A 17,425-nucleotide genomic window follows, 5' to 3' on the forward strand; every position below is an offset into this window, starting at 1 on the left:
GGACTTTTCGTTGTCCTAAACATGAATGGGCTAGGAAAGTTTCCCTTATTTTTGTAAAAATTTATTTTTTCTCTATTTGAATCTTTAAAAAAAATCCTAAACTGAATGGATTTTGAAGGATTTCTATTTATTTTTCTGAACAACATTTGGTGAGTTTCAATTTTATTTTCGTTTAATCAAACAGGAAAGTGAATGGATTCAACGGACGTCGAATCTGGATGATAAGAGAACATACTTTTTAAGATTTTTTGAAATGAACAATTTCAAAAAATATAGAAGCTATGGAATTCTGCAGAAATCACCTTAAGTTTCTTTAACCCTATTTGTCGAAGTCGTTGCCTAATCCTTTAAAACTACAGGAGTACGAACGGCTAGAAATCAAAATAAATTGCCCTCGTCGGACAACGATCAGTTGGATATTTTGAGAAACGCCGATGGATCGATTGAAGAATCTTCTGGAGAATCCGCGGAAACAGCTACCCAGTAAGGTTTAAAGTACATTGTCATACTATTGTGATTTTTATTCAGAATCCCAGAAAATCCATACCGCACCGGGTCCACAGAAATCTAGAGGACCTCCTTTCTGGATTTCTTGGCAATTTCCATTGGATGCTTGGCCCTGCTCCTAATTGGGTGTCTTCTCATCGAGATTATTGTTGGTGTTTGGATTCGGAAAATGGTCCGCTGTGCTCGAACAAAAGTTAAAGGATAAAATCCTTCGAATTTTCAGACTTCCAAAATTCCAAAATAGCAGATTTTTTTGAAGTTTTGAAAATTCTAAACTTCTTGATATTTCAAAATTTCCTGGCTTCTGGATTCCAGAAATTCAGAAATTCAGAACATCTAATTTTCTAAACTCCTGAACTTAGATTTCCTGGAATTTCCCTTTGTTGAACAAAACATTTGAGACACATTCATGCTCATTTGTTGAATGATTTTATATTATTCTTTTTATTCAATGTTCATTCTCCCTCTTTTTCATTTAACCCCACCTTTCTGAGTTCATATTATACTGGCTAGACCTTTTCGACTCCCCTTTCTCTGAAATTTGAACACCAAATTTCGAATGACTCTTTATTGTCACATTCACGATGCATATTTCCCCAGGCTCAAATTTTCCAAAAAAGTTGTCACACACAAATTTATAGCTCCAGTTTTGCTTCATGCATGTCACTATTTTCAGAACTGTTTTCAGAGTTTTGGCCACTTTTGTAGAGGCTCAAAGTGTGGATCTTGGCAGAGGATGTAAAAAGAGCCCTTGGCTTACTTCCTTAAGATACGGAACCCTGACACCTTTTGGAAACCCCCGTTAATTATCAAAACCCCCATCAGTTCACAAAATTTTCTCAAAGCTCCCGTTAATTTTCTAAACCCCCGTTAAATCGTAAAGAGCCAAAATTTTCACAAACCCGAAATCTCGAAACTACTGTAACTTCTTTGTTTCTGGTTCAAATTTGCTGATGTTTCTTGTAATCGTCTTTCAAACTGATGCGCTTCAAAATGAAGCTAAACACGACTAAATTTGAAAAAAATTGAATTTTTCGTGGTGGGACCAAAACATTACAAAATGTGAAAGTTTTTCGAAATAAGGCGTTTTTCAATTTATTTTGAAGTACTTGTCATGCTAAAACTAGAATTCAGAAAGTCAGATAAACATAATTTAAATCAGCAAGGTTACTGTAGTTAGAAAATTTTCACAAACCCGAAATCTTGTTGATTTATATTATTTTCATCTGACTTTCTGATTTTTAGTTTTGGCAGGTCAAGTTCTCCAAAATAATATGAAAAACGCCTAATTTCGAAATTTTTTTGAATTTTTGAAATTTTCGTGTTTTTGAATTTTTCCCAGCACACAAATCGAAAAATTCAATTTGTTTTCAAACTTGTTTGTGCTTGAGTTTATTTTTAAGCGCATCACTTTCAAAATAAACTCAAACATATTTTTAAAAAACTGTAAACGCCATTCGATTCAAAATCAAAAATACCACTAGACAAGCGTTATTGGTTTGTTGCATTTTATGGAATTAGGTGAAATGAACGATTTTTAAAAGGTATCCCTCAGTTTTGGATTATCGAACTCGACCATTATCTGTTACACCTAATTCCACCACACGAACCAAACTGATACTACTTTTACAATAATATTTTTTGATTTTGAATCGAATGGCGTTTACAGTTTTTTGAAATTTTTGCTCATTCTCGAGTTATGATCAAAAATAAAAAGTGTCTCATCATCAGTGAATATTTTTATTTCTAGGGCCTAATTCAAAATTCTGTTCAAACCAAACACAATATTTTGTCTTTTTGATGATGTTTTTAGAAAAGTTTGACTGTTTTCATCAAGTTTAACTATATATATGCCCTGTCACATGTCACACTTCACAAAAAAGTGTTGTCCGGCAGCAATAATCGTAAATATATTCATTTCTAGATCCTAATTCAAAATTCTGTTCAAGTTGAACACAAGATTTTGTCATTGTGATTATGTTAAAACAAAAGTTTGGCCGTTTCCATCAAGTCTAACTATAGATGTGCCCTGTCACATGTCAAAATTTTGCTTTTTTCAAATTGATGATTTTAAGAAATGGTACGGCATTTGAATAATTGGTGTTGGATGTCGCAAAATTGTGTTGTAAACACTCTAAGCAAATAATACGCATGTAATAACCACAAAAACAAGTATGCCCCTCACCATACCGGCCGCTGAGGACAACGAATTCAAAGCAGCCAAAAGCCAAAAATCGAAATTTTTTGTTAAAACTTGAGTGAACATGAAAAATCCCCCGGGGTATTGTCATGTTTTTATAGTAAATTAAATGTGCTGAATTCAATGGTAATAATAAAAAAACGCTAACCTGGAATTTTTGAGATATAGAAAAAAATTTCGATTTTTCAAAAAATTAATAATCCAATCAATAGGAAAAAAAATCAAAAAATTTTACTTAAAAGTTTTTTGTTTATCTATCAACTTTTCTTAGAATTTTAACAAACGCACATAAACTGAAAAAGTTATGATTTTTTGAAAATTCAGCCATTTTTTGGTACTTTTTGGACCGTAACTTCCCAAAAAAATTTTATCATTCTTGAATAACTTTTTCCGCTCTTTTTAACCATATACGTCTCAATTTTTTTCGAGGGCAACACTTGGGAGTCATTCCATATTAATAACAAAAAATACCCGAATACACCTTTTTTATTGCAGAAAAACGTTTTGCCAAATTGTGGAGGACGGAACTAATTTGTTTTCTGTTCCAAAAGTTCCGACGCTAGTCCTTCGAAACATACGAATCGACCTGGTTCTTGAAGTTGCCAAGATACTGAAATCCACTTACATTACTTCGTGGACTAAAGGAAAATGCTTTTGACATTTTACGATTCGTTTGAAACGGATCAGTTTCAATTGGATTCTAGGAGAGGTTTGTGATTGTCATATTAAAATTTATTAAAATTCAAAACCAAACATTGCATCGTGTTAGATGAATAATAATTTTTCTTCTGCTCTTCTGATGGATGATGAGTCTCACAAAGCATTGCCTGGAGAATCTCTCTTTGTTCTTCCGTATAATTATTTTGTTTTCTTTTTTGAGAATGTTTATACAACACTTGTAGCAAAAAACATCTCTCCATTTTTTGTTCCTCCAGGTTTTGGGATCGTCTCCTGAATTGGTTCCTCCGCTTGTTCATTGTCCGTTTCTTCCACGACATCCTGAAATATTCATTTTTAAATATTTCACTACATTGAAAATTTAATACCGTATCGTCAGAGTCCGATTCCAGTTCTGAAGACGACGAAGATGACGATGAAGACAAGTCATCTGTTTTAGAATCCATGGTCCCTTTTTCAGTTTTCTTATGAGTCGGACCATCTTTGAATCTTCATAAGTAACGCATCGTGCAAGTTTTCTCTTGGGTCTCGATTCCTGAAAACACACTTTTCAAAAAACAGAGAATTTTCTAGGGAAACTGTACCTGAGCATCCTGTTTTGATTCGGATTCAGAAGAGTCACATAGTCTTCTTCTCTTCAAATTGATTCCTTTGGATGTCCCTTGATGAGAAGTAGCGTTCTTGCGTTGTCTTGCAACACGACGATTTGGCATTTCTGGAAAAAGAATCACGTTTACAACGCATTTTTTTCATACGGAAAGCGAGACATGGGCAATGAGGCATCTTTGTTAGTATTCTTCTCAATAAAAGGGTCCATCAGAAAGACAAACCGCACGTATCATCCTATAGAGCCTCGAAATTCAAACCTCCAAACTCTGGTACACTATTCCAATATCTGTGCGTTTTTTTCAAATTTTGGACCTCTATTTTATATTGGGACCTTTAATTTATTTTTTCGGACCTCTAAACTAGAAAAGAGCCAAAATTGTTACCAAGTCTATATACAGTGAAAAACAAAGAGCTTCAAAAATGCACAAAAACAGGGACTAAAAAAACTCGAAATGTTAAATGTTATTCGCCATGAACTCACGGAGAAATCTCATTTTTTGAATTTATATGTGAAGAAACCTCATTTTTCGAATTCATAAATTTCTTAACAAACTTAAAAAAACCAGAGATTAAAAAAGTTTTTGGAAGCTGAAAAATTTGGATCTAATTCTCTGAATTTTCCGATTTAGATAATTTTTTAAAATGATCATTTTGGGAAAACGTTATTGGGTGTTCCGTTCTAAATAGCGCATTATCCAAACGTATTTTGCTGACTCACCTTAAAATCTCAATCATGTGACGTAGAAGAATACGTAGAATTAGAAGCATTATAGAATATTTAAGACTGGGAATAGTTTCAAAAAAATCAATAGGATTAGATTCCCGACGTCCATACAAAAGGACGTATGGGAATCTATTGTGGGCGAAAGAGGAATGAATACAAATGGGTGCTACTTGAAGGTTTATATAGGCAGAGTCGGGGGCGGGGCCTTCACCACGTCTTCACCGTTCCACATATTTATAGTGTGATTGTAAATTTACAATCACACTTATGGTTTTATTACTGTATTCTTTAGACTAATCTAACAAGAATTTAAAAAATACTGTCTAGGATAAATACTTATTTTGAATAGGTGAAGGGGGAACAATAGAGTGTCACTGCAGATAATAAAACTTTTATTGTGTACATACACTCAACTGTGATTCTGGGAAGAAGAATGTCGTGGGAATATGTTATACAATTTTTTTAAAATCACTTTTTGGAAATAATCATTTTTCTCTATCAATAACCTCAATTTTTTTCAAATTACATGGCAATTTTTTCAGAAATTATCATAAAAATAAAAAGAATTTAGGCCATAAAATTTCAGGGATTAGCCATTGTTGTGCACACTGGGAATGGTTGACGTGGCACAAAAGAGAGAACGCTAAGCAAAAAAAGTTACGCGGAATTTGAGAATTTGAAGATTCTGAGGTTCTGAATTTTTATAATTCTAAAATTCTGAATTTCTAGGTTATCTGGAATGCCTGAAAATTTCAATAAAACTGGATACCTGTCTAAAATCTCAGCAACAATATTTTTCAAAAAACAATGAAAAAACAGAAAATCCTTATCCAATCAGATTCGACTGTCTTATGACCAATTGAAACACAATCCTTCAGAATCCTCCATCAACTCCTCGTTGGTTCCTCGAGCACTGACATATCCTGTGCACACCGACTGAGAGCTTGCAGAACCAACGCCGACTCCACATCCAACGCCATGCACATCTCCAAAACTAAAAACTTTATACAATTTTTTTGACAAGTAAAATGTGTTAAATTAAATTTTGAGCATTTTTTTAATTATGGGTTTTAGGAAGCCAAGAACTATAGCTAGTATAAATTTTAAAAAATGAGACACATATATCTGTCTAATATATGTTACCTTTTTTCATTTTTTTCTCTTTTGGACTTAGAAAACTTCAAGGCCTTTGTTTTCATTATATACAATGGTCCACATAATCATTGTTCCACCATGAAGTTTCACTGGAACACCTATCTAGATCAAGTTTCATGAAAAGGTGTCAACATGAAAGTTGTAGCCCTTCTTGAGAAATGGTACCTCAAAAAATTCGGAGTCGACTGCGTGACCCAGAAAAATTTTCTGACCGAAATTCCGAAAAACACGTTTTTTCCCATCCACAAAATCATTGTTCCACTCTCAAAATCACGCTTTTTGGGAAAATTAGGTAGAGAAAATCCTGTTGATAATTTACAAAATTTTGGAAAGAAGATCAGCTGTGTAGAATTTTTTGCTTAAAAAGATGAGAAACAAGCAAAAAACTGAAAATTAGTTATCTCTGAGTCTTCAATGCATCTGGATAGACTGGAAGTTGGAGTGTCTATCGAAAGGTACCGGTTATCATTAATTTGTTGACCAACTTGGCTCGAAATATCAATTTCTTAGGTTTTTTGAGTTCATCCATAATCTGATAGTGTTTGTTAGTTTTGTAAAGCATATGAACCATCAACGCCCATTCATTTTCTATCAGGTTTATGTTGTGTGAACATTTGAAAGTGGTTTTCTTTGAGCCACTTTGAAGATCTTTTCGATTTAGGGATGAGTACTCATTCATAAACGTGTTTTTAGGTATTGATACATTAGGTAGACACGTTGTTGGTGACAGTATCATCAGAAGGGTGATTGAAACTCTCTGTAGCAAGAGTAATGGTTACCGTTGATTGTTGCTACGACCTGAGACAAGGAATTTGAACATTCTGGCGTCGACACCGTAATCACAAATTCATTTTCATTTCATTTCCCCTTTCACAAGATTGGGAGACTTTCAGAGTTGCTCAAATATTGTCTCATCATACTTCCTACATAGACTTTATGTTCACTTGACTTCAATTCAACCGAAAAAAGTCTGGAACTTCTTAATTAAACTGACAAAGACTATCAGATTATGGATGAACCAAGAAATTGATATTTCGAGCCAAGTTGGTCAACAAATTACTGATAACCGGTATCTTTCGATAGACACTCCAACTTCCAGTCTATCCAGATGCATTGAGGACTCAGAGATTACTAATTTTCAGTTTTTTGTTTGTTTCTCATTTTTTTAAGCAAAAAATTCTACACAGCTGATCTTCTTTCCAAAATTTTGTAAATTATCAACAGGATTTTCTCTACCTAATTTCCCCAAAAAGCGTGATTTTGAGAGTGGAACAATGATTTTGGGAAAAAACGTGTTTTTCGGAATTTCGGTCAGGAAATTTTTCTGGGTCACGCAGTCGACTCCGAATTTTTTGAGGTACCATTTCTCAAGAAGGGCTACAACTTTCAGGTTGACACCTTTTCATGAAACTTGATCTAAATAGGTGTTCCAGTGAAACTTCAGGGTGGAACAATGATTATGCGGACCACTGTATTTGAAAAATAGCATTCAAATAATGAAAATGCGATCTGGTGATAACCCAATCAAAATTCTTGTATGAAACATTTTTTTGACTGGATTTTTCACAAATTTGAAATTTAAAAAAATTTCATGGAAACTCTGAAATTGATAACAAAAAAGATTTTAGTGAAATTCTTCGAGTTCCACCATCTATTTCTTATTATTTTTGTCCTATTTCCATCTGACTCCCCCCCCCCCCCCCCCCTCTTCTCTCCTTGAAAAATGTCAGTGTTATTGATAGGGACAATTTGGGGGCTTTCCCAATTATCACTGTAATGTGAAGAAAGTAGACGAAACAGTAAAACCTTCATTAATATATAAAGTATGTCATCAATTTTTATTTCCTATAGCAGTTTTAATGATGTTACATTGCTTCTTTCGAATTTTGGACCTCTATTTTACTTTGGGACCTCTGAACTAGGAACGAGCCCACTCCCTCGCGCAATTCAATTTGTGTTTCCTCTATTTGAAGTCCTGTAATTCAATTGGTCCCTCAAGATTTCCGTAGCTTTTCCTCCTTTCACTCCATTCATCTTTCAGTGACTCGGAGATCTTCTTTCTTCTCTCAGCTCCGTATCTCTGTCGTGAGTCGAGACTTGTGGTGCCAACTGACGCGAACTGCCACTGGCAGCCAGTGCTAGATGTGCCTCTACATAATTGCATTTAAACTCCGACTCAAATCAGGATTTTCCTCGCTTCTTGCTTCATCCTCAATGTCTGCGTCTCCTATCCAGTGATCCACTCAAGTTTCTGGCCCTTGGGTCTCAGTCTTCTCCGGACGCCTTGACTGAATAGACGTCTAAGACACCCTACTGCATGGAAGTCCTTTCTGATTTTTTTGAACATCTATCTTTGAATTCTTGAAAACCTCCGCAACCCCTTTGAATGGATGGGTTTGGAGAATTTTCAACATATCTTTTCTGAATATTCGAAACTTTTCAATAATTATTGTTGGGCCTGATCATGTAAGTGTTCTTTATTTTCAAAGTGAAAAGGTCTCAAAGAATGTTCCAGCTTCTGGCTCTCCAATTTTCGAAAATGGCAAAGAAATCAAACTGCATTAGAATCCATGTTTTTCTTTTGTTGCTTAATAAAATTTTTTCCAAAAAGCTGTGTGATTCTGAAAATCGCAAAAAAAATATGAAGTTTCGAAATTCAGAAATAGGAAATTCAGAAATTTAGAAATCAAAAGTTCCTAGATTCTGAAACTCTGAAACTCCTAAATTTTCGAACAATAAGATTCTAAAATTTTGAATTACTGAGATTCTGAAATTTTTGAATTTTTGTATTCAGAAGCACAGAAATTCAGAAATTCAAAAATTCAGAAATTCAAAAATTCCGAATTTCAATAATTTGGAAAAAATTCTGAAACAAGCCGAAGATGGTAAATCTTTGATCGAATTCTCTGCGACAATTGTTCCAGGTTTGAACTGCCTTCCGAAATCAAAAACTGTAAATGTGGTTAACAAAAATTCAGAAAAGTTTTTCACCTGGAACTTTCATAAATAGGATTTGTACATTTTAAAATGTTTTCAACCTCTGATTTTATAAGAGCTACTCGTATTTTCCTTTCGCTGTTTCTCTGAATTCCGATCTTTTCAACAATGCATCTTTCTCTCCATTACTTCTCTATTATAATGCCCCGTAGTTCTATTCATATTTTATTACCATCCCCTAGCTCTTTTGCATCATCACCACTCCTTTTGTGTGTTTTATCTATATTTGTTTCTCTGCGTCTCTTTCTTCTTCGCTTCCCGCCGCGCCAACGCGAATCATATCATTTCATCTTTTTCCAATGTACCCTGTCTGATTTTCTGGGTACTCATATTCACTTTGATTTTTCTGGAAATATTTATGTAATTTAAAAATGATGCTTTCGTAAAAAATTCCATTATTTTTTTTTCGAAAAATTGTTTCGTGATCAGTAGAAAAATAGACGAGTTTTCTGTCTAATAAAAAATTTTCTAAGATAAAAGTGCCGTTAAAAAATAATTGGCTTACAAAAAATTCTGAAATTTCAAAATTGATTTGCCGGTATGCAACACAAGTATAAAAACATTTTCAGGTCGAAGCAATGATTGCTTTTTCGGTTGAAAGCAGTCATCCAACGTATTCAAAGAACAAGGCTTTCGCAGGTAGTTATGGTCATGCTGAAGTTGATGCAAAAGTCGCTGCTCAAATGGAGATAAACCAAGTGTATAAAGCCGAACTTACCATGTTTTTGTTATTATTTTCCCGACATCAAAATATATTCAATAAATTTCTACAAGTTTTGAAAAAAGAACGTTTCATTTTTCTGCATTTCGGAAGAAATATAAAAAAGACTGTTTCGACCAAGTGCATGGACAGTCAAATTAAAAGAGAGATAAAAGGAGGTGCTGGTCTCATCAGCATGTGACACCTCCTTGTTGGAACGGACATTGTTACATTCACTCTACGAACTGTGGAACTAGCTGACAAGAATAACACAGTCAGACACATACAGACGCACAGACAAACATGATTCAATGCGGAGCCAAATAAAATCGGCGTGGAAACTAAAAAAAAAACTAACACTTTTTTGGATTCTCAAGGAAAATCAAGAAATCAGAGTGTAATGCAAATACTAACCTCGTAGAATTCGTAAGTGTTGTAGTTTGTAAGAAGGCGTGTTGAACAGAAGGTGATTAGACAGTCAGGATGGTTCCAAACTCCGGCTTGCCAGCTCTGTTTTTCACTCAAATTTGCTCTTCAGTACTTCAAATTTCGATTTCTTTCGAATTCCTAGTTTCATATCCGTTCTTTAGCGTGGGTTAGGTCTGGCCACTATTACAGCTATCTGCAGCTGTTCTCGCAACTACATAAAACTTTTCATGATGGCCAAAACACGTTGATGGTGAAGAGAGCGTTTGAAGGAACCTGAAAAATGCGTCGAGCTTTGATATTTTTCAAGTTCTCGCAATTTTCGCAAGGCTTGTAAGCTTCCATTGGGCTGGCAAACAGTGATTGATGACCTATACGGACTAGGATTTTTTGGGAAATAAGCTTGTTTTAAAATTTTCTTGCGAGATTCGGATTTTTATTAGATTTTGAGATAGCCAAACCAGTCAGCCATGTTTGAAATGAAATGACTCACTCAATAGGGAATTCTAACTCTTTGCCATTATTTTGAAGTAATAGCCCATTGATTCCATTGGTTGAGAATGGCGACAGTGACGCAACGAGTCGGAGACGGAAAATCCAAATCAATTGTGTTCCAGAATCATCATGGTTCGGTTTTTCGGGACATCTCCTCCGAAAATTTATTCCGATTCACTTCCATTGGCTTCCATTGGATCATTATCGACTCTCGTGAAAAGTTGTATTGCCTATGGTTGGCGAACCTTGTAGAATGTCAATGAAGCATTGCGGTAAATCACCAACGCGATTTGTAATGATCAATGTGTCTAAAAAGGAGGAATGTAAGTTAGATAGAAAGCGTCAAATAAAACGAACCATAATATAGCAAACATGACGATCTCGGTGGCGATTATTGCTGAAAGTACCTCCTCTCACCGATTTCCTTGTGAAATTGACAAAAATGACGGCAAAAGTTTCGATCCAAATCTTCGTGAATCAGGGTAAAGCATAGAAAACGATCTGAAAAAACAAACTTCTGTTTGAACGAGCACTATTGAAAACTCACGTTGAATGATGAAACTCAAAAGAGAAGACATTTGTGTTAATATCGGCAGAAAGATTTCGGCTTCCATTGCTGACCATCAGAGGAAAACGGGAACGGAAAATCTCCCTATCACTGCTGACCGCGGTTTGTTCTATTGCAAGCATCAATCCCTCGGAATAAGATATCTGCTACGGAGAATCCTGCCTGATTGTCATTTCTAAACTTACCTCTCTTGTCCCGAAGCTAGTGAAAATGTGAAATTTCGATGAATGTGGATGGTTTCTCGCTGAATTCGTCTTCTACGCAACAAAACCTCAAATCATCTGGTGTTTTCACATCATACCCAGTGAAAGAAGTTCCTGTGTTGTCATAGTTGTTCTTCTCGCAGACAACTTCACTAATTCTCTCCGGTTGTTAGTGCTAGAAGACGTCTCCAGTGCCTTGCATCTCGTTGCCCTCTATCCGCTATTTCGACCCGCTATCATTTGAGCCAAAATCAATTGATGTGACAAAATCGAGAAATTTGATTAGACCTGCAAAATATATACAATTTTTCATTGTTATTTCTACGCGAATTATCATTCTCAATTCAATTCACTTTTTTCAAATTTTTAAACTCGGTTTTCTTCCCGAAATGTTCTGAAGTCAGTTTTTCGTCCAATATTTCGAAATAATGCAAATGCGCTCTCTTGGACACACACGCGTGCACACGCAACGCAGGCAAAGGAACTAGTGACAGTGGTTGGTTACCACTCTCAGATCGAATAAAACCAAGAATAGAGATTTTTAGGCATTTCGAATCAAGGCTTTTTCTAAATTTTCAGATAATCGAATACTAATTTAAAATAACAAAACTCACGCAAGAAATTTCTCGAAAAGAAAAAGTATGCCAACTGTCATCTCGATTTGTTTTCCGTCATATTCGTGATAATATTCTGTTTGTTGTAGCGGAACGTGAATTGAATTAACCACATCTGAAAGAAAATTGATGAATGAAGTCTATGAGAAAAAAAACTGAGACATAAACAGTAAAAATTAAATACCTACAATTTTAGCAGAGCACAGCTATTTGGAGCAGAGTGTCAGTAGATGCGTGGATAAAAATCGGAACAGGGCGACATGAAAACACGAAGCTCTACCAACTTTCGATATCATCCCTCGTATCACGGCTACTGTGTTTTGGGACGATTCCGATTGCAAGGATGACGTATCTTTCCGGATATTTGAGCAATGTGAGACCTCCGGCCTCGTCGAATACGCAGGTTGACTTGTCAAAATAACGAAACAGCTTCACATTTGTTCCAGAGAACTCAAACAATGGGACATGATTTCTTTACGTCGGTTGGTGGAAGACTTTGAACTTGGAGTACTTTAATAATAACTCGGATCCAATTCATATGGCTCCAGTTTTAGAGATGCTCTTCGTGATGAAAGTTCTCTTATTTTCGTTGAAAGCAGAGCGCAGAGGTCGAATTTGGCAGAAAACGTAGTGAAACCTAAATACGAAAAGTTTTATGAGAGGCATGATTTTACGAAAAACTAACCAAGCGTCCTCTTTGTCGATGACTTGACGCTCCGTTTAATCAACCGATGGAAGAAAGCATGGTTTTCCTTGCTCGTCACTGTGGGCTGTGACTCCGAAAATGACCTTCTTGTGCTTGTCGGTTTCGAAAACCTCAGCGACCTGGCATCCGGAGGGTCCATATCAATGTGCGACCTTTATGATATTCATCGGACAGCGGTGAGGAACAGCTTCTCGGAAACGCTCATTGTTGCTTGAAGCCTTTTTCGACGAATGTTCGACATTCCAACATCATTTCTCTGATTGGTGATTCATTCTTGGCCTTTTTTTGGCAAAGACGATGAAGGGAGTGCCTTTCGACATATTCTTGAGCACCTTTTTCCATTGTTTCAATTTTTCTATGAATTAATTGATCCAGAGCAGCAGACGGATTAGATGAAGATTCGAGTTATACAACTGGAATGAGAGTTACTGAAAATCTATTTGAAAGTGTTAGACTCACAGTATTCAGTAAGAAGATACGTCGCAATATGCGTTGCCATCTTGGTTCATCATCTCACTTCTTTTTTCTGCATGGCGCCATAACAATAAAGAACATTCTGAAAAAAAACTTTATATTTTCAGTGACTTGAATTATGTTATACCAACACCAACACTTTGAATAAAATGAGAAATAGGCGCACCTCTGTCAATAAAGAGTGAACGGAGGCAAATGGCAATTACTCTCAACGGGTCGGGGTTATTTGTGATCGATTTTCCGATAAGGACGGGACCTGTCTATACGCGGGAGGAAAAACCAATGAGCAGTTGTTGCGATGACGGACCGCTACTCGGATTATGTGCGATGAGGGTGTGTGTTCGTGGTCCCCTTGCTATTGCTACTCCACTGACGGTGCAACTGCGCATCATGGTGTCATTGCGGACATTGCCCGACAATGTATTCTATTCCACGACATAATATTTATTCAATTTATAATTTCTGATTCAATCCAAATCAAAGGAATTCACGAATAAAAATTAGGAGAACTGTCACTGTAAAAATGGAAATTGTCATTGAAAAGTGAGTTTTTCTTTATAACACCTCTCTTGAGCAACATAAAAATTTTCGATTTTTCGAGAAAATCTTCCCTGAACTCCGTTGAAATTTCAAGAATGAAAGCATTCATCAATCGAAATTGTCACAAATGTATAGCAGCACTTTGTCAAAATTGATAAGGTCTCATGTCCCAGAATTTATAGTAGTTTTTTTTTGTTTTTGTTTCAAAGTGAACGGAAATAGCAGTTTCCAAAAAAAAATTAGCATTGTATTATTAGCCAAATATAACTTTGTCAAACAAATCGAGCTACGCTGTGATTGAATTCGTCTGTAGCACATCACAAACCAAGCGTTGTGCTTCAAACGAGCTTTTTCGCGAAAAGTGAGTAACTATCATTGATTTGCTGAATTTTTAACAGAAATTTTGCAGATGTATTCTTCTCCGTCGTAGAAAAGCAGGAACTATGCACATCTGGAGATTCATTAGGCGAGGTTCGTCACAAAGGTCATTTGATAACAATGCTGTCAGGGACTTTTTGTTAAAGAATATTTTCAGTTTCCACGAAGGCAATTTTCCACGGCCAAAACTGAAATTAAATGAAGTGACTGCCCAACAAAATCTTTCGACGGTTCTCTGAAGCAATTCTGAGGAGAAATCCGCCTGTTCTCTGTTATATTCAGTTTGGTAGCGTTCAAATAACAAAACTCAAATCATTGAGAACAATTTTTTTCAGTAAACTTGTCGGGTATGACAATGAACAGAAAGATGAAGCGATATGATGAAACTTTCAAAAGTGCATGCATTTGTTGTCATCCACCATGTCGGATCTTCATCACTAAAGTTGCGTCTGAATATCCACTCGAATTGAATGATTGCCACTGATGTGTTTATTCCGCGTGGACGACAACATAACAATTTGGGCGACGAGATTTTTTAAAGAGTAAGTCTTCACGCTTCCAATGAACCTGTTTGACATCATAGCATGTTTGACATCATGTTTGACATCATATGAGCTAAAACAAAAATTAGGCAACAATTTTTCGTCAATAGGGAGCTTAGTAAAATGATTTAGTTACTGCTGAGCAATTGCTCAATTTTCTGGTCCTACTCTCCTCTATTCTATGTATTATTCTATCTTCATTTATGTTTGACATGTATTATTCTCCTCTCCCAATTTCTTTTCAATGGTTACTCTAGTTCTAGTTCATTCTATTATTTTACATTTGATCTCACTAGAATTCATAATTCATTCATTTGAAATATGCTTATCATGTATTTTAATGTTTTTTCCTTTTTTTCCACGATTCTTGTAATCGTAAATAAAAAAATAAAAAATAAATAAATAATTGAAAAAAACACCTAGTTTTGCTGAAAAATGCCTATTTTCCATGAAATCGTCAAACCCAGGAATCTTCTCAGCTGCAAATCTAATGTTTGAAATGGTCTTATCCCGAACAATCATCTTTTTCAGATCCCTCACTCCTGATCACTGGAACGAAACTTTGGGAATGAAGATAATTGAAACTTGAAGTCTTGGAAAACAAACATAACTGAGATCCGACACGTTCATTGTTATCAACATTTTCATGCTTGCTCCATTCTTCACTGGATTCTCAAATTCCAGTTTTAAAAATAGTTTAAACCTGTGGGAGAAGCGAATAGGAAGAAAGACATTGGCTCGACAGAGGAAAATGATAGCTATTAAGTGAATAGACGGAATTATGATTTGAAGAAGCAAATTATACGAATGTTTCCATTCTCCGACTCTTTGCTGACACCACTGTTGCCAGCGCCAATCAACCTCAATCCACTTGTTATCCGAAAAAAAACCAATCTGTCTGTCTGTGTGTCTACAAAATGTCTGTCTGTGTGCCTATATCCATATCTCCACCAAATCTGCTTTTTTACTATTTTTTTTGAAAGAAAAAATTTGATGCTGTAATTTATTCTTCATCCAGCTCTATAATTTACTTTTTTTGTGGTGACAATTCCTCGCTGTTCGTTCCAACAAGGAGGTGTCACATGCTGATGAGACCAGCACCTCCTTTATTTTTTCATTTCATTTGACTGTCCATGCACTTGGTCGAAACAGTCTTTTTCCAAAATTTGTCCAAGTTTCCCGAAAAATGAAGTTTTTATATTTTTATTAATTCTAATACTGAATGAATTCAACTAGAATAGTTTCATCTGGAATTTCTCAAAATCAAAGAACCGAATATTACATTCAGATTGAATTTGAAAAAAACTTTATATTTGAATTTTTTTTGTCAATAAACATTTTCTGCTTGAAAACTTGGGCTCTTTTCTAGTTTGGAGGACCGAACAAAAATTAAAGGTCCCAAAATAAAATAGAGGTCCGAAAAAATAATTAGAGGTCCCAAGAAAAAATAGAGGTCCGATGTTTGGAAAGGGCGAGTGGGATAAACAAATTTAGCAGATACTAAGAATGAGTTTGTTGGCGCATTTATGAACCTGTGTCGAATCGTAGCTTCTTGGATGCGCTAGAACGTTGAACACATAGTGATTTGTCATATTTCTATTTTTTTCGTTGATTTTGTCACGTTTTAATAAATTCGATGAATTTGGAATATCAAAGGCATGTGATGACGTTCACATTTTAGATGATAAATGATGAGACAAACAAACCACAAAAGTATGATAATACTTTCGCTCGATACGCTCTTCCCGACAAAGATCCGAGCCCAATTAAACCCCCGATAACAACCATCGAACATGCGGAGACAACCTTTAAAGAACAGACCAGCCAATATGAAAACGACGCAGAAGAGACAGAAGAGGATGATGGTGAAAATAATAGTGACTTCAGCTCGGAATAACCTGGACAAATTGACGGACATGCTGTATATCTCTGATATTTCCTATTTTCGCTGAATGCTTGGTTTGAAAGTTCAATGATTTTATTATTTCTATTTTTTCTATTTCTCTTTTCAATTTCTCTTTTCATAGTCAATAAAAAGTATTGAATATTGAAAAAAGTTTTAAAAATTCCAAAGGAATAAAAAGTGTTGAGAAAAAAAAAGCAAAAAAGCCCAAAGACCAATTTGATTAAAACCCTGAACTTTTAGGTCATGACCCAGATGTTTCAAATTGTGACCTAGATTTTTTGGGACATGACCTTATTTTATCTGGGTTATGACCTTATTTTATCTGGGTCATGACCATCTTTTATTTGGGTCAGCACCTAATTTTTTCTGGTTTATGACCTAATTTTTTCTGGGTCATGACCTAATTTTTTCTGGATCATGACCTGATTTTATCTGGGTCATGACCTAATTTTTTCTGGGTCATGACCTAATTTTTTCTGGGTCATGACCTAATTTTTTCTGGGTCATGACCTAATTTTATCTGGGTCATGACCTGATTTTATCTGGGTCATGACCTAATTTTTTAGGGTCATGACCTAATTTTTTCTGGGTCATGACCTAATTTTTTCTGGGTCATGACCTAGTTTTTTCTGGGCCATGACCTAGTTTTTTCTGGGTCATGACCTAATTTTTTCTGGGTCATGACCTAATTTTATCTGGGTCATGACCTATTTTTTCTGGGTCATGACCTAATTTTTTCTGGGTCATGACCTAATTTTTTCTGGGTCATGACCTGAATATGGTTGGGTCATGACCTAGATACAGTCACACGATCCCCTGAGACTTTCAGTCATCCCGTCTGAGCCGTGGCCTTTTTCTTGGGTGACCCCCCCCCCCTCCTGAGGTCGGAAAAATGTCAATGTGGGGGAAAAATCTTCAGAAACAATTCATTCCCTGCCTTTTTCTTCTCAGAATACGCCGCTCTTCTCTGCCTTCTCTCCCTTCCCACGTTTTCGTTCTGACA

General features: G+C 35.6%; 1 protein-coding gene across 1 annotated transcript; it reads right to left on the reverse strand.

The window, feature by feature from the left end:
* Positions 1 to 3,592: 3,592 nt before the first annotated feature.
* On the reverse strand, positions 3,593 to 4,098 carry CBG17119 (the record flags this gene model as incomplete). Its single annotated transcript, XM_045239362.1, has 2 exons — positions 3,593 to 3,706; positions 3,970 to 4,098. 2 exons carry the CDS (start codon positions 4,096 to 4,098, stop codon positions 3,593 to 3,595), a joined length of 243 nt encoding a protein of 80 aa, XP_045096149.1.
* Between the last annotated feature and the right edge of the window lie 13,327 nt (positions 4,099 to 17,425).

Source organism: Caenorhabditis briggsae (genome assembly GCF_000004555.2).
Source record: "Caenorhabditis briggsae complete genome, chrX, whole genome shotgun sequence".
NCBI lineage: Eukaryota > Metazoa > Nematoda > Chromadorea > Rhabditida > Rhabditidae > Caenorhabditis > Caenorhabditis briggsae.